Genomic DNA, 15,875 nt, shown 5'->3' with positions numbered 1-15,875 from the left:
CCCACTTTGCTGGGAATTACTGTAAAGGATTGTTTAACACATGTAGACAAGGTAAATAACATCTCTCTATAACCACACATCTTTGAATGTACACAGTTCAAATTGGAAATTGTTATTTTCCAAAACAATGTACAATTAACAATGTGTCTGTTGGGCCCTGGTAAAGAAACCAGGTCCTTGTGAATGTCTGTATCGGAGGATGAAGGTCTTCTTGTGTTGTAGCTGTTGTCGCTTGTGTTGTATCACAGTTTTGACTGAATGTGGACATACCGAGGCAAATGTCACCTTTACCTGTGACATCCTTGTTCTCAAATATGTTCATGCTGTTCTCTTTTGAAATATGCACCATCTATTTATATATTGTATAGATAGATATTGTATGTTCTGTGGATGATTTTTGTGTTAAAAATGAAATCTTATGTCAATATTTTCAAACTAGAATTAACCATTTATTTAGTGAATACTAGTAGTTATGTACTACTAGTTATCTTTTCCTTCTGCCCCAAAACCCTTCCATTTCCCTAATCTGCTGCTCCCTCGCAGAGCATCTGGTTTGTGGAGCAGGTGGTAGAGCTGGGGTCTTGTGTGCTAAGGGGATGGGGGGCAGGATAGGCTTGGCGTCGGACCCGGGCCGTGCAGAGTAGAGGGTGTCGCCAGGAGAGGGTTTCTCTGTGTCTTGATGGGGCGTGTTGGGTGTGTACAGTGATCCTTGTCCTTGAGGCATTACCAGTGTATGTCCGAGTGCAGAGATAACTGGGTGCTCGGTATCTGGTCCCGAGACCACCTCAAAGGCTGTGTCTGGGACCCTGGCCTCAGAGAGCACTCTTGTTGAAGTCGGGACGGACAAAGGCAAATAGGTGCAAGACTCATCTGAGCTGTTCTCTATGTGCTTGCTAATATGTTGCTCATCTATGATTGAGATCACACCAGGATATTCACTTTGAGAAGGCAGAAATGACAGAGGTGTTTGGGCAGACATTTTAAAGATCTGGCTGTAGTTCCCCCGACTCTTCCCTGCAAGGGCCTCTCTGACCAGCTGCTCACTTCTCCCAATGGAGGCCAACTCAGTGGAGGTGTTCTGCGACCTGCGGTATATGTGAACCTGGTTCATGTTTCTGCAGGAGAGGTCTGGGGGCTCCAGGGCTGAGCAAGAGGCTGATGCTGAACGGTCAGACTTAGCGAAGGTTTGCTTCTCTTCTGCCAGAGGTGCTGTGGCTGTGGAGGCATGATCTGGCAAGGCTCCGTCACTGCGATCCCCTTCCATCTGCTCTACCAAGCCCACATAGTCCTTCAGCAACTGTCTCAGAGTATTGTAGGCTTCTGCCTGGTCATCGCATGGAACAACATAATTGAAGAAGCCCGGTTGTTCCCTGTTGGCAACAGCATAGTGGTCAATCCGCCACACCACTGCATCTATCTGGGCCTGGGTGTACAGGCCGCAGCCCCTCAGTCTGCTGACATAGCGCTCCACATGAGTGGGTATAAGCAGGATGTAGCGGAGCTCAAAATAGCAATTCTGTAGACTGAACACACCCTCCAGTTCCATATGGACGCAGCAGATTAGGCCTTCCCTCGCAACGTTCTCAATGGCCTCTCTGCTCAGACCGTAGCGCTGACCCTCGTACTCCATGGTCTGGACAAAGCTACCCATGTAAACCATGTTCTGAAATTCTTCTTCGCTGACGAAATGGTAATCAACACCATCCTCCTCTCCAAGATAGGGCCCTCTGGTAGTGTGACAGGCTCCGTAAGCAATGTATTCACTGAACTCGTGGCACAGCTTATGGGCCAGTTCTCTCTTGCCACAGCCCTGAGGGCCGGTCAGCACCAGCATGGGATATGCAGAGTCCATACTGGGCAGTGTACTATCATAGAGGACCTGAGGCTGCATCAACTGGTACACTAGTTGTGTCATGTGATTCCTCGCTGCCACCACCTCTAGAGGAGGATCATACTTATTCAATGTAGACACCTTCTCTTCAGCTGTGACTTTCTCCTTGTCCAGTCTCATCAGATGTTGAAGGAGGAAGATTATAACAAGTCTGTAATCCTCTTCCTCCTGTACAGGGTTTTTCTCCAAGTTGAGATTGCTCAGCAGGAAAAGGTCATGGATGTGTGTGACCTCCTTAATTTCACAGATCAAGTTTGACTCTAGGTTGATGGAGTACAGAAGGTGTAGGTTCTGAAGGCCAGAAAGACTTCTGATCCGGTTGACAGACAGGTCTAGTACCTGCAGGCTTCCCAGGGTGTCCAATCCCTCTATCTTTTTCAGCTGGTTACCCATGAGGTAGAGGTATTTCAGAGGAAGACTGTCTAGACCGCTGATCCTGGAGATCTTGTTGTGCGCTAGGCTGAGATGGGTCAGGCAACTGCATGGCTCCAAACCCCTGATCTCAATAAAGCTGTTGTGGTCCAGTTTTAGTTTACTGATAGATTTAAAGGCTGATAAATCCTTCATTTCCCTCATGTTGTTGTACGATAAATTCACCTCTTTCAGGTTCTTTGGTGGGTGGAATCCAAAGTAGTCACAAAGTTCATTATGTGAAGCATCCAAGATGATGAGATAAGGCATATGGCTCACAAAGGATAAATCTTTAATTTTGTTGTGTGCCAGCTCAAGTTTTTGGAGATGGACGTAATTGCATAAAACAGAGACTTCACTCAGACCTTGACCTGCCACATTAAGAAACTGGTAAACATGCCGCAGTCCAGTGGCAGCACGCCCAAGGTTACACAAACAGCTCGACACACCTGCTGTGTTGAGAACACCATCTTCCTGCTGCCCAAAAGACTGTTTGAGCAAGATATGCTGTTGCACTTCTCCGGAAGTTGATGGTTCCTCAGCTGACCTCTTGTCATAACAAGTTGCCGACAGAGTTTGGGGTCTCATTATTGTCAGCAGTTGAACAGGAAAAAAATAAATATAATAAATATAACTATCTAGATATAGTTACGAATTGCTGTTTTATGATTAGTTCAAAAAGCAGGGGTGGCCCTGTGTATATATGCATGTGTATGTCTGTATACATGTGCCTTCTTTGGCATTAACACATCCAAATTTGTGTGTTTTACAGCAACTTAATTACAATTGTAATGTTGCATTACCGCCCTCTTCTGTCACTTAATGCTCGCAACCTTGCACCATGTCTATCTCCTAACTGTCTCCTGAGACACACAATCCTTTGTAGTCCTAATTGTGACTTTACTCTATACCAGGGTTATCTCTGATTCCCTCCCATATCTCCAAATGCTAAGCTTTATAGGGGGAGAGCTGTGACATCACAAAGACATCATATGATGATGTTCCTGCAGCTACCGGGGGGGGGCATTCCACGAAAGAATTTTCCTGATATGTTGTTTACATGTGCCTCCCTGACTACTGGGTATGTTCTTACAGATGGATATACAGCAAAAAGTGGAACATGTTGTGATATCCTACCCAATCCTTTGTCTTTTTCAAAGGGACCAGATGGAAAGGGATGGCCCACGGAGCATGAACATGGGGAGAACATCCTCCCCATGTTCACATGGGTTTCCTTCAGGTGCTCCTGTTTCTCCCACCCCTAAAAACATGCATGTTAGGTTAGATACTCCTGCCATTGCCTCTAACGAAGGCAGTCAGGGGTCAGCCAAGAACTTGAGTTGGTGCCGTAGCTATGTGGCAGCCCACTGCTCCGGGATAAGCAAAATACTAGGGTGGGTCAAATACAGAGGACTAATTTCCATTCCATTTTCCATTTCAGGCATTCATAAAGTATACAAAATATTGTTTAAAATGGTCCCCACAATCAGGCATTTTGTAGATAATCAACTTAATGTTATCCTTGTGGGATGTTGTTGTGGTTAATTATTACCCCCCACATGACAAGGAAATAATTATGATGTTATACTAAACCACCAATATTCAAGGTATATGTATTAAATAAACCTTTTAAAAAATGTATGCTGTACAAACCAAAAAAGGGAATTAAGAAAAAAGAAAATAGTCTTCTACAGAAACAGGCCTGAGCAGAACACCAGCCAATGACAGCTGAAACAGAGAAACAGACAAAGGTCATATCCAAACAAAACACCAGCAGGAAAAGGAAACATGCCTAATTTGGTAAAATGTGATACAAGCATTCCAGGAAGCGTGACAGGGCCTTTCCTGGAACAGGGGATGAGGTCACAAGACTGTGATTGGTTCACTGGGACATACCGCCAATGCTGATTGGTTCACTGCAAGGAGGAACTCCATAGTAAAAGGTTACCGGCGTTGAAAGGAGCAGGACATGTAATGGGAGGAGATAACTTCTTGGGTATATAAGGAAGTCCAAGGCATCAGTTTGTTAGTTGGACTCTGGAGTCCCTCTCAATGTTTATTTCTGTACTTGACACTCAGATACACAATAAACTTTTTCGCATCAGACTTTGTCCAGTTGCAGTGTTTTTTCTTCCAAGTTTTTTGAGGCCACATTAGATAGAAACGGGTCCAAAGATCCAGACTGGATCTTTTCACTGGCCAAGACTTTTCACCAGCACCAGGTCCTGACCTTTTTTGGTCGCGACAATGTGAGATAAGATAATGTGGGTAAAATTGTCAAATTTCTTTCTACGGAGCTTTGTTCGGCTCAATGTGATGCCTCCCTGTAAACCCCTGGGTTGAGGACAATGCAGATCAGTCATCTTGGTGGTGGTCCAGAGCCTCATCTTCCAGATTCCAGATTTGTCCTCCTCTCTCCTGTTGTCCATGCGCTTGGGCCTCCCCAGCGCCAGTAAAACGGTTCTCTGTGGGGCATCCAGCCTAGTCTGGCTGATGTAGGAGCTGAGGATCAGGGAGAGCAAGTCCTTCTGAAGCTGCTCCACCCTGTGGTGGGAGGTTGCTGGCAGGCATGCTCCACTAGGAGGCCATGTGGGTCTCCCACCCTGACGGAATGGTCTATGTCAGACACCTCCAGCAGGTCCTTGCAAAGAAGCATTGCCTCACCGGGCTCCTTCTCGTACAACCTGCGTGCCTGAATTAATCTCGATCAGGGTGATTTTGTGCTGCAGGTTGCCCATTCGGGCATCCTGCTCTTCGGGGTTCTATCCTTTGGCTTTTGACAGACACTTTTGGGCTTCTGTCAGGGTCCCAGTGCTTTCTCATAGTTTCATTCATAGAATGAAACATAGAATGAAACTGCTGGCCAGCTTCATAGAAGCTGGCCAGCAGGTCCAGCGCTCGACCCTTGGTGTAGAAGCAGATGATGTACTTCATGATCTTGGGGTTCTTGCGCCAGTCCAGGGACTGCAGGTAGTTCCCGGCCATAATGTAGATCTCTTTCTGACGAGACACGCCGACAAAGAAGACAATCTTCTCTGTATCTCCCGATTTGAGGAGAGCCCTCATAGCCTTTAGCTTATTGCCGGCCTGTGTGTACTTCTTGGTTGCCAGGTGGTAGTTTCCTTGTTGCATGCAGCAGTCTGCGACTCTCTGCAGCAGATCCCTGCGCTCGTCCTCTGGCAGCTCAGCAGATTCCCTGCTGAGTGTCATGGACTCTGCCAGCTGCTCTGTGATGGTCAGACTCTTATCCAGACACAGCTACAAGGCATCATGGTACTTCTTAGAGGCCACCTATAGCTCCACCCCCTTCTCATACTGGGAGTGTTGATAAAGAAGTTGGAGCAGCGCGCTAGAAGGGCGCTCGGACCAGGGACATGTAGTCCTGGGCATACCCGTAGTAGCACAGCGCTGAATTCATGTCAGACTGGCTCTCCAGGTACTGGGCCCACCATTTGTAGATGTTCTTGTCTTTTTTTCTTGTTGACATAGGTCTTCAGAGACAAGATATTATCGAGGAGCATTCTGGGTACTTCAAACTTGTGTGTGTCTGACTTCTCATTGTATGTGAGGGCCAGGTTCTTGTCGCCAACGGCCTCCAGATGTTTGCCATAGTTGTAGTAAGCGGTGCGCAAGTGGATGCGGTCATGGTTTTTTGCTGTTTGAATGGCCAGCTGCCACCGGCCACAGGCCTGGTAGAACTTATTCAGGAGGTCATAGCGCTGACATGCTATGTACAGCTTCTCTGCATCTTCCAGCATTCCCAGTTGAGCTGCCAGCACGGCTACCTGGGCCTCCAGTTCAGGCTTCAACCCGGAATGCCGCAGGGAGTGCGCTGCCCTGCCGTTGCCCATGTTGCCAAGGCAGACCTGAGCCACGTCCAGTCGCCGGTTCTTCGCGACTGCATGCCATGCATGCCATGTTTTCCCAGACTGCCACACTTTTGATGATCTTGATGGACTTGAAGGCCTCATCCATGTTGCCAATGGTGAGATAGAAGCTGAAATTGAGCATGGCGTTTCGCATGGCCTTCTCACAGTTCTCCAGGCCCACAACGTCCCTGAGGGATTTCCTGGTCACCATAGGCGGGGTCTGGGAGGATAGGGCAGGGGAGGGAGCTGATGCCTGGGGCAGATCTGAAGTCGGAGTCTTCCCCAGCCCTGGGTCAGTTTCACCAGGTTTGCAGGTGAAGTAATTGTGGGGTGCGTCAAGGGCCAGCAGGGCCTGCAGGCTGACAGGTTTAGGGAAGCTGTCCTGCAAGAGGAGACCATATTCCTGAGTACAAAAGAAGGTCACCATGGTGACGTCCACCGTGTCCAGGTTGCAGGAGGCACATTCAGAGCTGGCAGGGACCGTCTCACAGACAAACAGACATGTCTCACTCTCGTCCCAGAAGTGCGACACCAGACAACAACCGCTAAGCTCTGTGGCCTGTGATTGCTGCCGCTCCCCGTCGTAGAGCTTTGACAGCTGGCTGTTAGGCCGGCCCGCAAGAAGGTTCAGTCTTGAGCCCCAGTCCAGCTGGGTGACATTGCCCTCCACCTCAGTGGGTGTCTGCAGCTTCCGCTGGACCTTGGCTTCATTCCTATTGCTTCCAGACTGTAGCAGCATTTTCCACATCGCAACACGACCCAGATTAGTCCCTGCCGCCAATATCTCTTTCTCAGAGCAGTAAGACACACAATTGATTAGCTCACCTCTCTCAAAACCCAGATTCTCATCCAACGACAGGACGTAGTTATCATCCCTCTCCAAGTCCCATAGCCTGATGAACTGCTCCCTTGTGGCTGTGATCAGAAGGCCGTTTTCTGTCGAGATGATGTCTGCATTCTGCCCAGCCTGACAGCTCAGCTTCACTTTCATAAGCTCCTGAGCACCCCCCTCAGGTCCCATGATGTACTGTGACAGCATCAGGCTCTCTGTGACCACGACCAGCGTCTCTCGTCTCCCCAGGTAGAAAGGCCTCTGGATGGGACCGTCAACCCTGAGGAGGACACTGGTCTTACCACAAACATCCGCACTGTGCACCTTCCCATCTGCAGTGCTGACATAGAGCAGCAGCTCTTCCTGAGGGCCCTTCTTCATGGCTGATCCTTTCCCATCCTTCCCCCAGTTTCATTTATCTAGAGCTTTCGCTGTTTCTCCCACAGCTGCTCTGGCGAGCATCATCATGTCTTCCCTGGAAGATGGAGGAATAAAGATGCAGCAGCTCAGCATATGGTTGTAGGAGTGCTTCACCAGGTGGCTTCCCGGCAGTCTTCCTCTGACGTTCAACCTCCAAACTGCCAGCAGCCCCATCTGATCCCCGATGACCAGATGGCTTCCTGAGTTAATCTACTCAATCAGTGTGATGTAGGTGGTGTGGGTGTTCTGCGGGACTGTCTGCTTTCCGGAGGGGTGCATGAACAACACCAGCTCCCCAGTCTCCCAGCTGAGCGCCAGCAGGGGCTTCGCCGGGTGCCAGCGAAGTGCCGTGGGCTGGTATGGACGTTCCATGTGGCAGCTCTCCACGTTCAAGTTCAAGTTCAAGTTCAAGAGATTATTTGTCACATACATATACATACGTTCATACATATATGCAGTGAAATGTCATGACACCCGGTGATTACGCACAATAAGCTCTATAAATACTAAAAAATACCAAAATGTGCGTAATCGACACAAGGTGCTCGCGCAGGCAGCCGCAAGGGGAGGCGCCACAATCGCGATTCTGGGTCCTATAATTATATAATTGAATTAATTGACTGTGTTGTATTAAATATACATTTAAATCCTCCTAAAAGTAATTTTAAATAGCCTTACATTATACGTGGTACCCCTGCTGGAGGTAAAGATCTACGCTTCCGCCGTTGGTGGGACTGTTGGAGAGCACAGCCAGGACAGGGTGGGCTAAGTGCCATGCCACCTTGGTGGGAAACCCGTGGGATTCTGATGCTTTAACACGGTGTTCAAAGTACACTGCCATGTTCCCTGTTGCCGTTTTCAAACCCGCAAATTCACTTATCAAGTGAAGTAACACTTGGGTGTGAAAGATGACATTATTCGAGCCGACTGTACTGCGGTTTTTAGCCTAGCATGTGAGAGGAAAACATCTCTGTAGTTACAACTGACATGTTGGGGGGGATAATCTATTTTTTGCTTGTTGATATGTATCTATTACATGCATGATCAATATGTAGATACTGGGCCAATAACAATGAAAAGATTCTTCTTGAAATTGTAAAAGTGCGCTCGCCCAGTATGTGTATGTATGTATGTCCTTCTTTGACATACAGTAAACAGATGGCAGCATTATTTTTTCCTCTTGGCTTTTTATGAATCTTGATTCCTGTACAATTGTATTACTCCCTCCCTGCTGTTTAATGGTTCTCTTTTCTGAGCTTTATAGGAGGGTAGTTTTCACAAAAACATCACATGCCCCCACAGTAGGGAATTCCCCAAATATGTTAACATTTGTTTCCATGGCGACTGGGTTTGTGCTGGCAGATACTGTATATACTGTCACACTCTTTTGCCCAGGAAGCTTCTCGGTCAAAGGGTTGCCGCGAAAAGTGGAATAACTTGTAAACCGTTGACCGATCGCGAATCGCAGGCTTTTGCTGATACTGGAGAAATTGTAAAAGTGTGCTAGCCCTGTGTGGCTGTTTGTGTGTTATGTAAGGGCTGATAGAGACAGTCTAGGAGCTAGTAGACAGTCTCGGAGACAGTTTAGACTTACAAGGTCTCATGCAGAGGGTTAGCGCGAAAAGTGGAATAACCTGTAAACCGTTGACCGATCGCGAATCGCAGGCTTTTGCTGATACCTGCGGCAAAGTTTTGCATTACAAGACAATACTGGAGAAATTGTAAAAGTGTGCTAGCCCTGTGTGGCTGTTTGTGTGTTATGTAAGGGCTGATAGACAGTCTAGAAGCTAGACGACAGTCTCGGAGACAGTTTAGACTTACAAGGTCTCATGCAGAAGCAGTGAGGATAGTTTAGGAGGGTGGTAATGCAATGGGACAGGACACAAGCTGCCATAAAAACCCAAGCAGCTGCTGTGAGTTGATGCAAGGAAAGTTGAAGTCACACGATAAAGGAATCCTCTTCACCCTGTGTTTTAATGGACACCCCTTGGCGAATGCCAGTATTTCCCAACCAGAACTTTTTTATCAGCAAATGTTAGGTAAACTGTGTTAAAATGGAAAATTAGGCTATATAAACGTTGTAAAATTCTTTGTACAATTAAAAAGCCTTTTGGTTATTTCGTGTTACAATGTATTTTGTTGGGAACAAAAAACTTTTACATTACACTGAGCCTTCTCGCACTTAATACCTGATTACTAAACCTTCCTGAGCCTCACTTCTTATGTGATTTGACCTTAACCCGTTTGTGTTGTGCTTGTCGGTTCTCATCTGTTCTCAGTGAGCATAACAGAATTAAATGATTATCACATATTAAATTATGCATATTATATAATCAAACCTCACTTTACTATTATATTACAATTATATTAATATCAGATTAATATTTCTATCAGATTATATTTTTATATGACATATTGTTCATATTATTAGACTTCTATATATTCTTAGCAATGTGCTTTTCTTCTTTGGCGTAAACTAATTGCAACTGTTACTGCTACCTTGCTAGTGCTGAAGCCGGGCGTTTTCTATTTTGTTTTTTATGGCAGCTCACTTACTGCTTTGTTGTGTTACCCTTTTGCCAATTATGTGCTCTCTGTTCACACTTCTCTTCTACTGTACGTTGTGCAAACACTCAGTATTCTAACAAGAGTTGTGACGTCACAAAGACATCACATGATGCTCCCCTGGTAGCCGCGGCGACGCTATGTGGGGAATTCCCCTAATATGTTCAGAAGTTTCTGTGACAACTGGATTTCTCTGCCACACTCTTTCCCAAATTTTGATGAAAAAACATATAATTTTTTTCATATGCCGGAAACCTTCCACAAGGTAGTAGAACGCTCATCCTAATCGAGACGGTCATATTTTGTGCTTTTCAAGAACTTATCACTGGGAACTCACAAGGGTGAAATTCTGTTCATCAATAATCTTGTATGAAAGTGAGTGATGACAGTGGTGAGAGTTAAAAAGGATGTGCTCTTCAGACACCTGCACATTGACACAACTGCTCTCCTTAACATTATTTCATCATAAGGGATAATATTCTGCAGATAAAAGCATTTCATATAAATTAATGTTTTAATGAAAAACTTCAGTTTCTCTAAACAGGACTGCGTTAATCTTTTTTGTGGGGGGGTTGCTGAAGTTGAATCCTCCTCCCATTAAGCGCCGTTCTTTGTTGATCTGGGGTAGGATCACTTGTTGCTCTGTCTTGGCCTTGGTTTTCTCCTCACCCCTCTGCCTTTTCTGAACCACATTCTTCTGCTTCACACTCTGCAGCTCTTCAGCCAACTTCTCGTTCTCTGACTTGTACTCTTTTACCTTGGACTCATACATGTTTAGCTCCACCGTTAATGCCTTGATCTTCTTGGTCTTTTGCTTGATGGTCCAGTGGCTCTGTTGGAGCTGCTCGGCTGTCTCAGGACCCTGTTGGCGGGACAGAGTCTGCTTCAACTCAACATACTCTCTTTCCTTTTCCTGCAATAAAATCTCTTTGTCCACCACCTCTTGGGTCTTTGTGATCAAGCGTTTCAGTAAAGACTGAATTTTCTGGATGAGCCTGAACTGGTCGGGGTCACTGCCCTCAAGCTTTCTCCAGCGGTGTAAATTGGTGGGGTTCTCCAGCATCTCTTGAAGTTTGCTGTTCCTTGTCCTTTCTTTGAGCAGCTCCTTCTGCAGGTCGACGAGCTCCCACCTCAAGTCTTCTGCGTCGGACGCTGTTTTGCCCAGGATGATCTTCTCGTGCCTGCACTTCTTTATCTCCAGTTTGAGCAGACGGATGTCCTCCATTCGCTGCTGGTACTGGATGTCACCCTTGTTTAGGATAGATTTCTGAGTCTTGTTCATCTCGTAAAGAAGTTTAAGTTCGTCATTGCGGCGCAAAAGCTGTGAGCCCATGATGCCACGTTCTCTGATCACCTGATCCAATTCTTGCTTCTGTCGGAAGTTCTCAGTGTCAGCGTCAGCTATGACCTTGCGCAGCGTTTGCTCTTCTGTTATCTGGCTGTCAATGTAATGCTTTGTTTCCTCTGCCTGTTGCTTCATCAACTGCATTTTCTCCTTGAGACCCTCGTTCTCTTTCTCCACATGCTGGAATTCCTGGTGTTCCCTGGCCATGTCTGCATCTTTTCCACTGATCTCCTCCTTCAACTGGTCAATCTGGTGGTTAATGATCTTCAGCTTTCTCTTCATCTCTGTGATCTCATCCTGAGCGACGATGAGTTCCTTGCTGTAGAGGTTCCTCTCTGACACAACTGATTCATACAGGTTCTGCAGCTGCTTGCGCTTGTTCTCCAACTCACCGACCTGCTTCTTATACCCAAACAGCTCTGTTTCCTTGACCGTGATGTTGTCCGTGTGTTGCTGCACCGTGTGCCTCAGATTGCTTGTCTCATTTATATAACGCTCACGGTCTTTCTCCAACTGGCAAATGATCTTGCGTTGTTTCTGTGTCTCCTCGTGGTAGTTGTGGATCTCCTGGTTCAAGGTCTTCTTGTCCTGCTCCTGAAGCCTCACCATGTTCTGCTGTTTCTTTGTTGCGCTTGTAGCTTTTATTACATTCTTTTTCAAAATCTCCCTTTCTCGCGCCAACTCATCTATGTTTTTCTTGGAGATCTCTGCCTGCTTATTGGAGGCCTCGAGTGCTTTCTCCAGACCACAGATTTTGTTTTTCAGTATCTCCTGCTGAACCTCAACTTCCTTCTTCTGATCCTCCACCTGTTGGTACCTCTTTTGGAGGGCCTCTCTCATCTTTGTTAACTTCACTATCTCCTGATTCTTTTGAACCACCACTTCCTCTTTCATCTTCAGCTCTTTTGCTTGTTTGTGATATTCCACAGAGATGTGTTCCATGGCCACGGAGAGCTGCTTGTGGTCATTCTGCAGCTTGGTGCCACTCACATGCATGTTCTCCAGCTCCTTGGTGGTCCGGTCGTTCAATATCTTCAACTCCCTGAGTTGATGTTGGAGTCTGTGGTGCTCGTCTTCGGCCTGCTGGCTCTGTAGGGTCAGAGCTTTGATGTCAGCCATCTTGGCCTCTGTGTTGGCCTGCAGCTTCTCCATATCCTTTTCGAGCCTCTCGCTCCTCCGCTTCTCCCTAGAGATCTTGTACTCGTTGACTTGCAGTTCCTGCTGGAGTTGAGAAATGGTCTCTCTCTGGGACTCATCTAGCTTCTGCTGAGTGACAGCAGCCATGGCGATGTCCTCTCTCAGTGTTTGCATAGTGGTCAGCAGCTGATCCCGCTCTGTGGTCAGCTGCTCCTTCTCCTTCAGGTCATTTTCTTCACTTGTGGACAAACTCACTCCGCGTTCTATCAGCTCATTCAAGTTTTCAATTTCCTCTTTCAAAGTTGTAATGATCCCATTGGTACTTTTATTTTCTTCGTGACCTTTATCAATGTTTTTCCAAGCTATTTCTAGTTCATTTTTCAGATAATGAATAGTTGTCCTATCATCTTGGGACTGTTTCAGTGCAGTAGCAACTTTGGTGGAGTTGGACGCAATCTCAGTATTCAGATCATGGCATTTTGACTTTAAGCTCTTCTCACTCTCATTGGACTTCTTCAAGGCATTGAAGACTTTCTCATACTCCTGCCGCCACCTGTCCATGCTCTTGTCCCCTGCGAGTTCATCAAGAACTACGTGGAACTCTTTCTCCATGGTGAGAAATGTCTCTTCCTTGCCATCTTTTTCCTCCATTAGATCAGCCAAGTTCTGTGACCCTGACCCAGATAAGGAAAATAAATCGACCCAAGAAAATTGATGGATGAACCAAGTAAAATCGATAAAAAAATGTGTTTCCCTGTGCTAACGTGCCTATTTTCCAGGCGATGGTTGTTGTCGCAGGTTAATTAGCAAATCTCGATTCTGACATTGATTTAACTGCTGGTATCCGGCTTGATCACTACTTCCTTGTTGGTCTTCAATGGTTGACATCCCTTGAGGTGTCTTGTTAAATCGGAAAAAGGTCTCAATTTGATTAAGCGCTATGCGTGGAATAGTCTGAAATTGATGGAAGCTTCTTGTGCTTTAACTTTGGCTGACATAATTCTGTGTGTGTGTGTGCGTGTGCGCGCGCTCAACCTTGACCCACCGTTGCCGACTGCCAAGGGCTGGTCCTCCAACGCTGAGCTTTATAGGGGGAGAGCTGTGACGTCACACGTGCCGCCTAGGCTATCAGGGGGTGGGGCTATGTGGGAAATTCCCCTTTGTTTACAGTGTAAAGTTGTGGCACCCAAAATGCATGATACAATGAATATCTTCGTGAATGGAAGCTGGGCTGACCTCTAATCTAGTAATCTAATAAAGTTAAACAATTACACCCTTTAAAAATTTAAAGCAAGATTACTTTTTATTATATTCATTATAGTTTGTTTCCACATGATATAAACCCTCTCCAACTGTTTTCATGACAACTGGGCTTGTGCTGACATATTGCTAGATATAGAATCTAGAAAAAAATCTATCTACTCTGTCGGTCAGTCTGCCTGCCCGTCTCCGTCACTTTTAAAATGCTTTATTGGCATAACAAAGAAATACATTTGCATTGCCAAAGGGCAACACCGTGAACATATTAAAATAAAGATATACAATTTATAACCATAAAGGTGTAATATTATAATCACAGCAATAATTAAATCACTCTCTTTCTCCGCTATAAACTAAACATATGAGTCCGCTTGGTGGAATGAAATAAGTATTAACTTATGGTGTCACAGCACATATAGGACGGGTCCTTCCTTAACCCCAAGAACAGATCCTACATCGCCATGTTCTGCTTCGGGATTATTCCATAATTAACCCGTGGTTGCGGATTTGCCAAATCATGCTGCGAACACTGCTACCTTCTGCTCACACCCTCACAACACCTCACATTGCCTTTACTTCTACTCAAGCTCCAATACTTTAATCTCTTGTATGACCCTTTTATTTGTGTGCCTGATGAATCTGCTGGTCTTTTTTCTTCTATGCTCCAGTAAAGCTTCCTTTTCAAGAACAAGACACACGCTTGTCTTTTTACTTCTCTGTCCTCTTCCGCTGCTTGAAGTCAAGAGGCCGGAGAGACTGAACTTTTTTGGGCGTTTCCTTTCTTGACAACTGGCAGATGTTGTGACTTTCTATCTTCCTGCTTTACCTTCTGGAATGGATGGCCAAGTTCTGAATTGTCAATTTGTGTTGGAGCTCCCTGAATCTTAGCAGCTCCTCTTCATCCGCCATCTTGTGTGGGCCTGTCCCCACCCCCTGACACACACCACAGCATTTATGTCTTCCACAGCAAGTTGCATATGTGCAGTTCTAGTGATGTTCTTAATATAGGGTGTTAGTGTGCAGGGAATTGAAATATCACATTATAAAAATCAAACCTTAACAATGCGTTGAAGATGTAACCATTGCATTGAAAAGTATGACTCAACCATAGACCTGTTTATTTTTTTGGAATACATTTTTATTTCGAGTACATTAATTATTACTCAATGTATTCAATGCTCAAATTAATCTTGAAATATACGCTGCTCAAACTCCAGAATACTCTTGTCATCGGGCAGACAGGTTCCAAACGCTTCAAGTAAAAGGTTCTCTTCTTTAACTGCTTTTGCAAAATCTGCAAAGGAGAGTCGGCCATCATGGTCGTGATCCATCATCTTCAGTGTGATTTCCACCAGGTCCTTAACTCCTTCATCAGGGTCCTCCTCAATAGGCTGTCTGATCAGGCTGTTCATCAGCATATGAAACATCTCCTCTCTCGAGATGTAGCCGTCACTGTTCAAGTCATATACATCAAAGCAGTATTTGATTTTTTCATCCAAAGTCCCACGAAGAAAAACTGAGAGACCCTCAACCCACTCTTTGACACTGACAAAGTTGTCATTGTCCTTATCGAAAGCATGGAAAACCCCGTCCATCTGCAGGTCGTCCGTCATTCCGAAGGTTTTGTGCAGTATGTTTCTGAACATCCCTCTGTCCAAGCCGTGGATGACTCTTCCAGTAACGGGCTGGTCCCCCATGAGTTCATTAAACAGTCTGATCAGGCACTCTGCCTCTGCTTTATTGAAGCGTTTCACTCGTTTAATTATTTCTTCAGCGAGGTTTTGTATTTTCTTTTTATTCATAGCAGACATTTCCGATACCGATTGGGGCATCACGCTAGCAAACTTCCACCTGACCACCTACTCCTCCTCCTTCTTATTGTTGTGTACATATATTATTCATATCTAGTTTTATTTATCTTTATATCTTGTGTGCCTGGCCGACAACAGCTCATGCTGCTGGCTCCTCACTCACTACCGCCCTCTTGGGTTTTCACTCAGCTTTATGAGGGGAGCGTTGTGACATCACAAAGACATCACGTGACGATTCCCACCGGTTAGTGCAGCTACGGGGCTATGTAGGCTTAATATGTTTGTGATTCCATGTCAGTTGGTTTGTGCTCAGATAGATGCTCTGCCGCACTCC

General features: G+C 45.8%; 3 protein-coding genes and 1 pseudogene across 4 annotated transcripts; all 4 read right to left on the bottom strand.

Annotated features, from left to right (window-relative positions):
- Window positions 1-484: 484 nt before the first annotated feature.
- On the bottom strand, window positions 485-2,890 carry LOC307245053 (leucine-rich repeat and guanylate kinase domain-containing protein-like; the record flags this gene model as incomplete). The annotated part of the gene is made up of 1 exon (XM_080020463.1): window positions 485-2,890. The coding sequence occupies one exon, from the start codon at window positions 2,888-2,890 to the stop codon at window positions 485-487; it is 2,406 nt and encodes an 801-aa protein (XP_079876589.1).
- A 1,921-nt stretch (window positions 2,891-4,811) lies between these two features.
- LOC307245052 (intraflagellar transport protein 140 homolog) lies at window positions 4,812-7,795 on the bottom strand (annotated as a pseudogene). Its single transcript has one exon. The product of its transcript is annotated as an intraflagellar transport protein 140 homolog (transcript).
- A 2,707-nt stretch (window positions 7,796-10,502) lies between these two features.
- LOC307245051 (cilia- and flagella-associated protein 58-like) lies at window positions 10,503-13,082 on the bottom strand (the record flags this gene model as incomplete). Its single annotated transcript, XM_080020462.1, has 1 exon — window positions 10,503-13,082. The coding sequence occupies one exon, from the start codon at window positions 13,080-13,082 to the stop codon at window positions 10,503-10,505; it is 2,580 nt and encodes an 859-aa protein (XP_079876588.1).
- Window positions 13,083-14,914: 1,832 nt separating this feature from the next.
- On the bottom strand, window positions 14,915-15,541 carry LOC307244875 (calaxin-like; the record flags this gene model as incomplete). The annotated part of the gene is made up of 1 exon (XM_080020242.1): window positions 14,915-15,541. One exon carries the CDS (start codon window positions 15,539-15,541, stop codon window positions 14,915-14,917), a length of 627 nt encoding a protein of 208 aa, XP_079876368.1.
- Window positions 15,542-15,875: the final 334 nt, after the last annotated feature.

This window comes from Zeus faber, assembly GCF_960531495.2.
Source record: "Zeus faber genome assembly, chromosome: 19".
Taxonomy (NCBI): Eukaryota; Metazoa; Chordata; class Actinopteri; order Zeiformes; family Zeidae; genus Zeus; species Zeus faber.
The sequence above is the reverse complement of the archived record's forward strand: the minus strand, read 5'-3'. Positions and strand labels throughout refer to the sequence as shown.